The 11442-nt window shown below is 31.8% G+C and overlaps 1 protein-coding gene across 4 annotated transcripts; it reads right to left on the reverse strand.

Moving 5' to 3' along the window:
- Positions 1-1007: 1007 nt before the first annotated feature.
- LOC108489764 (sucrose nonfermenting 4-like protein) lies at positions 1008-7278 on the reverse strand. Of its 4 annotated transcripts, none has more exons than XM_053020485.1 (14): positions 7121-7278; positions 6648-6753; positions 6452-6539; positions 6070-6240; positions 5366-5500; positions 5193-5252; positions 4788-4877; positions 4469-4603; positions 3400-3544; positions 3126-3299; positions 2913-2976; positions 2743-2809; positions 1621-1735; positions 1008-1426 (listed from the first exon to the last, which is right to left on the reverse strand). In XM_053020485.1, the coding sequence occupies exons 2-14, from the start codon at positions 6719-6721 to the stop codon at positions 1335-1337; spliced, it is 1410 nt and encodes a 469-aa protein (XP_052876445.1). In that variant the 5' UTR covers positions 6722-6753; positions 7121-7278; the 3' UTR covers positions 1008-1334. The 4 variants fall into 4 exon arrangements, with proteins under 4 accessions (XP_052876445.1, XP_017649994.1, XP_017649995.1 ...); XM_017794505.2 differs by having other exon boundaries at positions 6648-6799; XM_017794506.2 differs by having other exon boundaries at positions 6648-6799; positions 6985-7278.
- Positions 7279-11442: the final 4164 nt, after the last annotated feature.

The raw sequence follows: 11442 nt of genomic DNA on the forward strand, positions 1-11442 counted from the left end.
AAATTAAATATATAAATATTATCTTTTATTCAATAAGGGTAAATTAAGTAAATTGTCATTACACCCTTAGAAAAGTATTTAGTTAGCCAAATATAATAATGTAACTTTAGATTTTAATCTATACCTTCCAATGTATACCAAATGTTGTAAAGTAAATGTCTCAACAATCACATTCCTAACAATCATATTCCATTAAAATCAACATGAGAAAATACCAAACGCTACCTTAATAAATAAACGTAAAAAGAATTTGATTTAAGTTTCGTCAACCTTAGGGGCAAATGGATATTTCTCAAACTATAAAGGTAAATGTTTTTAATGAAACCTTACCTTAAGGGGGTTTAGTGATTTTTACCCTAATTTGCACTATATTTTTGTACTTATATAGTTGACATAAATATTATATATATATAGAAATATAACATGTATATACTTATTAGGATAAAACATTGACCATAGACAAACATTAGCCTATGAACTAAATACAGACATAATCCAATGATTTCATGCAATCGTAACTCATTAAAACTGGTATCAAATACCATGTGTTGCCATAATTCTCTATTTGCTTTTTATCAATCTGCATTTTCAGTCCAAGCATTGGAGATCAAATATAGAATAGAGTCAGATAATACAAATTTCGGCTAGACCATTACTGCTTTACTCTTTTTCGTTTTCCGGACAATCCAAGTATAGGAGAAAGGTTGTAGGAGTTGTGATTCGAATCTCAAACTAACTGACAATCACCTATTAAAGGTAAGTGTATTAACCAAATGAGCTAAGCTCCGTGTTTTAGTATTAATGTCAAGAAATTCAAGCAGCTGGCTTGGCTATTGCCTAGGAAAAAAAAAAGCCAGGAGCATTATCCTTGTAGGCATACCAAGATTCAAAGAATCAAAAACTGAGGCAAAACAAGAAAGGTAGCTTAATGAAGTAAGCATGGTGTAGAGTTTTACCTCCCCATCTCTTTACATATAATTTTGAAGATAACTATAAACTACTATAGGTTTCATGCTCCCTGCAGATAATGGCATCTACATTGATTGACAAATGGGTTTAATACTGAGAATAAAATGAGCAAGGAGGAGATGAACCAATTTCAGAAACAAACAGAATCTTCGAAAATTACATCCTCTTTCTTTGGCCTAAAATTCTAAAAAGCAGGCAACAAAGCAAGAGGCTAATCGAATTGTTGAATGAGATTCGATGATCATTGGTTTTTAAATATTGCAGTCTCTTTGAAACATTAGGGGCAGGGTATGGTGCCCACAAGAAATGGGAGTCCAATGCAAAAAAACTGCTTCTAGATAAAAGTTATCTGCAATTACTTCTAACTAACCAAGCAAGAACCTGAAAACATCCGTAAGCGACACGACGCCTTCTACACGGTTACTGCCGGCTTCCACAATGACAAGCCGTCGAACACCTGATGGGGAAAATATTATAATGTCATACAGTGATATATATTCAAAATTATAGTACATGATTTATAGGACTTGAAGGCCAATACGTGTCCATATATATTTCAGTGCTACATTTAAAAAAAGACCCATCCATAAAATCATCATCCTTCTTTTTTAAATGGAGTTTAGAATAAATAAAAAAATGAGAGAAAGTCACCAGGGTTTGCCAATTGTTCCATCACTTTAAGCAATGTATCAGTGCGCAAACACATTTGACATCTTTGACTTCTCATCTCATAAGGAGTGTTAGAATCTTGTCCCAATTGCAATGCCTAATGAGTACATAGAGAAGAAAAGTTAGGAAACAAGTTTTCTGCAAAATCAGAAGATAATGGTTTTGAACCAAATAAGATCATCTCAATTTGAGTAGATCTAATGTACGTTACTTAAGAAATGACAAATATTCTTACTTTTCATTTTTGTAAGAAAGTGAAATGGATTCATATAATCAGAGAAAATCTTAACCTTCGCTTGGTAGGGTGGCTAGCCAAAAACATAAAGATAAAATGTTGGAAGAGAAAAGTGAAAAGATAGAATATACATATTTCCATAGGAGTGCAAGATGAAAAAGTTAATATTTACTTTCCATCTATTGCTTGGCAGGTTGAAAATTGAAAAGAAAAAAAACAAAAACTTGTATGATTTTAAGCACGGAAAAGGTCAATTTTAAACATGATGGACAATCTTGTAGATATGCAAAAACTTGACTCACTACTCTACCATTTTCTCTCCTCATATGTTCCACTTTCGAATAATTTGTTTTCCGAAAAAGAGAGAAAAATGGTCATCTTCTTTATTTTCTTTCCTCTAACTATTCTCTCACACTGAGCAAACTCAAAATGACCCAAACAAGTAATCCAAAAGATCAAACTTAAATTAAGTATAATTCTTTTAAAAAAATAATTGATTAAACGCAATACTTACAACCTAAATTATTAATTTTTTTTATATTTTTATTATTTAATTTGTAACTTGAAATTGTATTATCATTATTTATTGTCATAAAATAGACTTGTCCATGGGTCAGGCTGTGCAGCAGCTCAGCTCCAAAAAAATTTCTAAGCCAAAGGCTTGAATTCGGCCCAGCCCAACAATACATTTTTATAAGCAATTACACTGCAAGATTTTAGTCCAAGACTACAGATAGAAATTAGGGTAAGAAGTCTTAAAATTTCTACCTTTCTAAGGATTATCAGCTTCAAAGCATCCTTGACACATCCAACCTTGTTTTGGTAGCCAAATGCATAAAACAGATACCAGGAAGAAGACAGAACCTTACCTGATAAACGGTCATTTCGTTTAGATTATGCGTATAAGCTCTGCCTTTTGCCAAAGCCGTTATGTCACTGAAAATAAGACAACAAAACTGAGAACAATTACCACCCTCAATCCAAGATCACAGTAAGTTCTGCTAGCGAGAAAGAAAATCAATCGAGAATGACGCCTTACCTCCGACTATATATGTCCAGTAACGAGTCATTGTCATCAACTATAGGTATTGAACTTACTCGAGCTGTGAAGACAAAGGGAAAAACCTTATTATACTACATATAAAACATAAGCACATTATTATCTCTTATCTTTTTAGGTTGAATCTCAAGGTATTAAGCTTAACCTTGTCCACAACTTCAAACAAAACCACAAATATCTTCTCTTTCATACCTTGAACTAGCATATTTAATGCTGAACTAAGAGAAGCAGTAGGTCTCAGCATTGCAAATGGCCGACTGCTGGATTCGCCGATTCTTGGAACCCATGTACCCAGAGGCATTGCATAAATAGGTAATTGCAGTACGGGCAAAGAATCAGAACAATGTTTAAAATACCTGCATAAGCCTAGAAAATCAAATTCCATTGGTTAGGAAAATCATTTACTTCCCAACAAATAAGTAAAAAAACATATATATTATTAATAGAAAAATAATAAAAGGCTCACATTTTAGTATTCCAGAAAGAGAAGCAAGATGTAATAATTGGGGAAATGAACCGTCTTCTGAGGGTGAATGGATAACAGGAACTATAGCTACTCCACTTTGCAAAATTTTCAAAGTTACATCCTTCAAATTATCACATGACCCAGCCTGTATGATCAACAAGGGCCCTCGTAAACACAACTATTAAAAAATATGCTTTTTCTCAAATGGCACAGAACAAGGGAAACAAGAGATGAAGCAGAAAGCCATGAAATTAGAACATATAACAGAAGGGAACCCAAAGAGGCAGCCTTCTCAAAACACCAACCAAAAGGGAGCATAGCATACAATAAATAGGCATTGGCAACCAAAGATGGGAAAAAAAGAAAGGAAATGATAGGGTGTTCTTTTTCCTAATGAAGACCATTTTACTTGCACACAGTTGTCATATGAGGAGCATGATCATTGATTCTTTTCCATTGTCATTATTACATAGAATAATCATTACTCAAATGGTTATTGATTCATTGTTATCATTAAATAGAACAAGGTTGCCTCGGGAGGAGCATCGCTGCATGGAATTACTCCAACCTTGCCCTAATTCTTTCAACAGTCTCATTATATACTTCAGGCTGAAATTTTCTTTCTTGACATGATTGCCAGATAATGTTCCAAGGAGCACTTTACTTATGTTTTGGCCAGCTTTGTTAACTCATAATGAAATGTGCTTTCCATGTCACTAGAATTCTTGCAGCTATATAATTTCCATTCCCAGAATATGACTGTAAACTTGTTTTCTCACTTAATATAATTCTTAAAATGCAGTATAACCGCATTGGTAATTGAGCCAAAACAAGAATCAGGAAAACATAATAGCAGAATAAATATCTAGTTAGGCCGGTCACCATCCATACCTCACACTACACCTAGATGATGTATGCATGTCTATACTAAAACATAAACATACAAACATGAATGGAGAAACAGCTCCGCTCATTTGTACAAACAAACAGAAAATGCATCTGCATGAGCATAAAAATAACATCTTTCGTGATTTATCATCCAAGGCAAATCACCATATTAAACACTAACATAGATGAGATGTTTTGGAATTGGTCTCCCATGCCCATCAACTTGCCGGTTCATGTATGCCTTTCCCTCTTTCCAAGCAGAAATAGTGTGTGTTTCAAGCTCTTCCTCTGTCAGATTTGATCCATGATTTCCAAGCTGCATAATGAAAATTTTTAGCATTAAGAGAAATATACAGGACAGAAGATCCATCTACCAGACTATCTAATATTAATATCCTGAAACTTTCTAGTTATTTGGAATTAGAGTAAAAGGAAAATTCTTGCTAAATTTTTGAAAACTTGATAGTACCAAAACATTTATTTCTGCATTGGAAACATACCTCTCTCAGAATCAATATAAAATCCGAAGCACTCAGAACTCCAACAAACTTCCCCTTGCAATTGTCCCAAAGCGGAGCCAAAGCAATACCCTAATAACAGCTAGACTCAGAAATACTATGTATCCAAACTATTAATAAGCAACAAGCAAATATGCATGAATGTTACCAAAAACATACATGATGTCAATATCGAGAGTAACCACATCTATGGCTGCAAAAGGCTCTAAGAAGCATTAGCAAAAGAAAATTACAGAGGTTTCTGCTTCTTTCTTTCTTTCTTTATTTGTTTTTCTATGGTGGCTAAGTATAAGGCTATGCAGAACATGTATCTCATCCAGAAAAAAATTCAGGAAGCATTAAATGAAAATAACCATATTCATTCCTCAGACATCCCATAACTGATACCTGCTCAGACAGAATATGAAATGCTTGCTTTACAGGCAAATTAACATCCAAGGCAACAACCTGTAAGGCAAATCTGTCTAAATTAGCAAAGTGGATTAACATGCACTGATCAGAATCAAACATGCAGGGAATGTGTAAATTGTGAAGGAGGGTCAGTAGGAATGCATCCAAACCTTGCCTGACTCGGGGAGTAGCTCATAAGCAGTATGCGCTGCCAAGAATACAGAGATGCGATGACGGCAGGCCTGGACATCCTCTTCTGAAATCCTTGGCATTGCTTGATTCAATGTAACTGCAGAGATTCGATGCTGCATTGCAGAAAGGTATCAAAATCCACTTGCACAAGAAAGTTAAAGGAAATAAAAACGCATTAGTGAATGAAAAATATACAAGGTAATAAAAAGGCATTAGTGAATGAAAAATATACAAGGTAATAAAGAGGCATTAGTGAATGAAAAAGTATACAAGCTGCATGATGAGCATGCATTAAGAACAAAAATGCAGCAAGCACCAATCATATGCAGACTACAGAGTTTGCACAGGCAACTAGATTTGTGACAACTTAAACTAATATAAAAAAAGTCCAAATCATTAGACTCCATTTGGTATTTCTATTGGAACTGCATTTGTCTGCAAATGCAATGTCAAAGTCAAACAAGGTCACATTTTCAGTAAAAAAAGAACCTCAATTGCAATGAGCTGTTAGCAATCACAAAAAGCAACTTCCTACCTGCTTTTGCAATCTACTTTTGCCAGTATTATGAGTTTTCATTTTATACCAATTTTTAAACTCAATCACAAACCTAAACTAGGCCTTAAAACTAAAAATATTTTCAGTAAGTCATGTACACAATTATGGAATATAACTAGCGCTTACTGTGAGACCGGTATCCACTTCCATGCTATTCAGTACATCCAAACGAGGTTGCACCTGAGCAACCTCTACAGGTACAGGTAAAGCTTCGAAAGTATTAACTATTCCATATTCACCATTCTTGTGAGGTTGCCGTTCATCATGTCGCCATTCACCATCAACGAGAAACTTGTACTGCAAGGGAGAACCAACACAAACCTAAAATACTAGGATTGACACGTTCCATAATAGCTTGACAACAAAGCCATCCTAAACTAAATCTTATCAACAATAGTACTTGACATGCTGAACTGATAAAACTTACCACTAAGCGAAATAGAAATTACCCATATAATATTTCTAAAAATTTTAGAATTTCCAGTTCCTATAGAGCAAACTAACTAACCTCATGGCAACCATGCGATACGGCACAAACGGCTTGAAAGACATTGGGGGCACCTTCAACCTGAGACATTGGCACCAACTCGGCCCACCTTAATTTTCAAACCATTAATCATTAATCTAAATACTAATCATAAACCTAAACATTATAGTTTTCATATCAATAACAATAACATTTTTTTTAAAAAAAAAGGTCTCACCTATTGAAAGAACCAGAAATGAAGACACTTCTTCCACCATATGGCCATGTAAATTGAATTGGAAACAGCATCATACCGGCAGTGGTTACTCTGCTGGCCTCCCGGACTGAATTCATATCCGAAGCAAACATTTGACAGCTGTATATATAATTCTATAAAAAAAGTTCCTAGCAATCAGTGTTTTTGAAACTTTTCTTTTCCTTTAATCACTGCAGAAAAACTTATTAAAAAAAAAAAACTATCATAAGATCAAAACCTTGGCTTTTTAGTACACGCAAAACCTAACTTTAAAAGATTTTGTATTTTGAAAAAAAGAAGAAGCGAATTTGACACTCACCAAAACAAACGAATTTGCAAGTCACCAAAACAATGGAGACAAAAAAAAAAAAAACTTTGAATTTGGTATGACAAATTCAGTTAAATGTCGAATCCCTAAAAATGGAATTGGAAAATAAAAAAGAAAAGAAAATTACTTGAATGTATAGAACATAGGTTTAACGATCGTAGGGTTTTTCCGATATGATCGAATCTGTTTTTCTTTTTTAATAATTTCTTTTTAATTTTGAGAACCCTAATTAGAAAATAGATAAATAAGTCTCTGAAAGGGACGTTGAACGGTAATTATCGTCTTTGTGTCGGGGTAAAATAAATAATAAGGAGATTTGGAAGCTGAAGGGCATTTTTTTACCGTGGAGTTTGGGGGTAAGTTAACGGTGTTTTCAACTGTCTAACCTGTAAATTGCTTCGGTTAATGTCTCATGTTTGTTTTTGGGCTGCTAACCACGTGCGGTTACTTGGTAGGACCCATTATTCATAAACACCAATCAAATTTAGTACATTATTATTATTATTATTATTATTATTACAAGAATATAACACACTTATGATGCTCCGTTAACATACTTATAAAAATGTTATAAGGATAAAATTGAGATGGTAAAATCATCATATTTAAATTTAATATTATTTTAGTTTTTATATAAAAGATAAAATAATATTTTCAAATTTGTATTTATGAATTTTTTAATTTAACAATTAGACTAAATTCGATTAATAGTGATATTAATCTTATAAAAATTTAAATAAAAGTACAGATATAATTTTTAATTTTTTAAAATATTAAGAAAATAAATAATACTTAATTTATAATCTATAACTTATATATTAAAACTGTCCCTAAATGGATGAGGGATTGACACCTGGATAGAAATATATGGTTTGAGCTGATGAGTTGTTTACTATTTAATTGAGTTTGGTATCTTTTCATCGTCGGTTCTTTTATGAGTGTTTCTTTTGAGTTTTTGATGTATTGAAAAACTTTAAAAGAAAAATAGAAAAATTAAGTTTGCGTTTGATTCAATGAAATTAACTTGATTTTTGAAAAAGTTTTCAATTTATGATTTTTTATAAAATATTTTTTACGCCTAATATAAATATATTTGTTACAAAATATTATAGTAGCATTTCTTTTAATAATTAAAATTTATTTGATAATAAAATAATATTTCATCATAATTAATATCATATATATACATTCTTTTGGTTATCATATATAAACTTAATAATAAATAATGTTTAATTAAAACTTAATTTAAAATGACATGTATTACATATATGAGTGTGGATAGTGACACATTAGAGTTGGAAAAGACAAATAAAGATAAGCATGATTTAAATAGATACTCATATTTATATAATTAAAATCTTCATATTTTATACTAATATTTATAAATTTTAATATATATTTATTATTAATATATTAATATTTTTTAAGAATACCATTTAAATTTTATTAATTCTTTTTCATTAAAAGCTATTCAATAGTATAATGTTTTAATATATTAAAACAAAATAAAAATATTTATAAGAAAAGAGACGTTGAATTTTGAAATTAAGAGGAGAGAGTAAAATGCAAAAAGACATATTTTGGAGTTGAGAAAAACGCATATTTCTGAAACAAATGTGAAATGGGTAGGAAAAAAGGAGAAATAAAAAGAGGTAAAACACGACTATCATGCAACTCATTTGCTTTAGTTTAGAGGACACATGTCTTTTTGCCATCTTTTAGGATTTCATGATTTATTTTCTATTTGATATGTTTGTTTGAAAATAGTAATAGAGAATTGCTCTTCATGTGGGTATTATGGGTTCACTCTACTTTTTATTCTTCTTTTTTCCTTTCTATTCCATGTATTATGAGCTTTTTTATCCTTTATTTTTATTTAACTTGTGCTTCTTTCTACTCGGGTTTGGTTCTTCTTCTGCTTCATGCTCATATGTCCTGAGTGTCTAGGAATCTAATGGGAAGGGTACATTTAACTTAGACAAAAGCAAGTGCTCTTATGGATACTACCAATAGTTATGGAGCTCTTTATGTTTGTGAGTCCCATAGTTATGAAACTTTTTAAATGAAGCATTATTGCTTTTCATTATTACACATTTTTGTTTTTGTCTTTAATCAATCTCGCAAAGAAAAAGTTCAATCTACCAAAACAAGCTTTACCTATTTGTTACTAGATGCCCAGTAAACCTATAGAACCTTTCGGAATGTCATTCAAGTGGATATAATTTAACTATTCCTCATTGCTTTTTATCTCCATTGTTGCTTGCTTTAATGCAAGTATCTGTCTTTTCTACATCATGTTCTTTCTTTAGGGGTTGTTCATGCAGTGAAAGAAGGTACGAAGCATTGTAAATGCTCTCGTTATATAAATCATCCCTCCTAAAAGTCTATTACTTTTGTTTATTGTTAGATGAAAATACAGTGTGAGTGGTACTTGGTAGTGCCCATTATTATTCATCACTGCAAAAATAAAGTAAAATTTCTCATATTGGTAATATTGTGAAACAAAATCTTTGAGTTATTTAACTTTGATGATATTTTGAATAAATAAAAGTGAAAATTAAATCATTGCTATGTGAAAATTGGATTGGATTAAAAATTTATAACCTTTGTAATACGGAGAATCATTCGAGATCGAATTGTTGTTTACCTTGAATACTGAATTTCCATTAGATTAGGTTTTATTGGACTCTATTACTATTTTATTTTTGCTATCTTATAATGGTTGATTTTAAAGGATTGAATTGTATTCAATCACTAATATGTTAGTAAGTCCATATTGATAAATATTTTCAAGGCTTGTATAGTTTATGCAAGAGAACATATTGAGAGAATTTTATTTGTTCATTGTGGAATTAATTGTGCGAGTGTAACGGAAGTGTAAACTTTTAGTGTTTACCATCTAAATTTTTAAGTGAATGATTTGGAGGTGAGTCTTCTACTATTTACGTATAAAAATAATGAAATTACTCACTAAACTAAAAAAATTAAACTAGGAAGAATTTGTTATTTTATTTACTCAATTTTTGCAGAGTTATGTCGTAACAATCACTGCAATCAAACATGTATATTTGAGCAGTTGACAACTTAAGGTTACAACATTTACCTTTATACAAATAAGCTTTTGTCTTATGCCTTTATGAGCAGCCAAAAAGAAATCATTGTAAACTTCTATTAAGTGACAGAATATTTAATTGTATTCTATTGATTGACATACAATTTGATTTATAATTTTAATTGAAGTGATGTCATATTGGATGCTTCAATTATGTTTGGGGGTACATTTTGGATTTTTTTTTTCCATTAAAAGGTAATATATTCGATTAAAAAAAACTTACAAATATCAGAACAAAGAAACCTCATAAAAGAACCTAAGTATGAACACTGAAACAAAAGGCTTCATCTCCTAAACAACTTAGGAACAAAGTTCAACAAGGAGTAGGAAGTCCATCCTTATCCAAAATGTGGACTAGAAAAGATGGCAAAACTTTCATCCAATTCAAGTTGATCATCCCATTTTTATACCGAGTAGCAACCCAGTCTGCAGCCATATTGGCAAATTTTTTCACAGCCTGCATTCGAACCTATGGCATTTCTTTCAGAACAAATCCAATTTATAAAGAAGAGGCTTCAATTTCCATATTTTCCTTCTGTCTTTTTGCAGTGCTTCCTTAACAACTATTTGTGAATCAGTTTCCAGGATACCTTATTGATACTTTTTTTTCAATATCCAGCTTCTTCCATAAGAAAAGCCATTGCTTCAGCCTTCAGCCATTTAAGGAGAATCAGCATAGAATCTTCTCCCCATCCCACAAACCCTGCTCATTCTTCACGACAATACCAACACCAACCATTCTTTCCTTCTGATCCCAAGCTACATCACAAATAATTTTAAACCAATTTTCCTCATGTTTGCTCCAAGTTACCTCTGCTGGAAAGAATGAAAACCTTTGTTTTTATCTCCTAAAGCCTCTTTACTATTAATGAACTCCTTGGAAGCAGATTTGATCTTGCAAACAACTTTAATGTCAATCTGAGTTCCATTCATGACAACTTTATAGCGCATATTCCATATATACCACATAGTATATATCACTCAAATGCCAATTGTCTCCGTTTCGCCCATTTCTCCAATATCTTGAAATTTTTCAAACAACCAGTCTGCAACAGTTCTAACTTGTTTTCTAAAAATTCTTATTCCAAAGCATGCTTCAAACCAAACCCCTCTAACCCAATCATAGCCAAATAAGATATGTTCTACCGATTCCTTAACTTTATGGCACAGATTACAAATAGGATCAAGCAAACACTTCTTTTCTAAAGACCTACTCTTGAAGGAATAGCATTTGTACAATATTTCCAAACAAAGATTTTATTCTTACTTGGTGGATTCATGCTCTATGTAATCTTCCATATTTTTACATTTATCACATTCAAAGATGATGGCCTGTT

The sequence above is a fragment of the Gossypium arboreum genome, chromosome 10, assembly GCF_025698485.1.
Source record: "Gossypium arboreum isolate Shixiya-1 chromosome 10, ASM2569848v2, whole genome shotgun sequence".
NCBI classification, from domain to species: domain Eukaryota; kingdom Viridiplantae; phylum Streptophyta; class Magnoliopsida; order Malvales; family Malvaceae; genus Gossypium; species Gossypium arboreum.

What these genes read in the sequence shown, in the direction of transcription:
- LOC108489764 (XM_017794505.2), bottom strand. Translation starts at nt 6,778, where the DNA reads ATGTTTGCTTCGGATATGAATTCAGTCCGGGAGGCCAGCAGAGTAACC. An exon ending in TACTCCCCGAGTCAGGCAAG is followed by an intron (nt 5,253 to 5,365) that starts GTTTGGATGCAT and finishes TTTGCCTTACAG; the next exon opens with GTTGTTGCCTTGGATGTTAA. An exon ending in TTCATATTCTGTCTGAGCAG is followed by an intron (nt 4,878 to 5,192) that starts GTATCAGTTATG and finishes AGCTGTTATTAG; the next exon opens with GGTATTGCTTTGGCTCCGCT.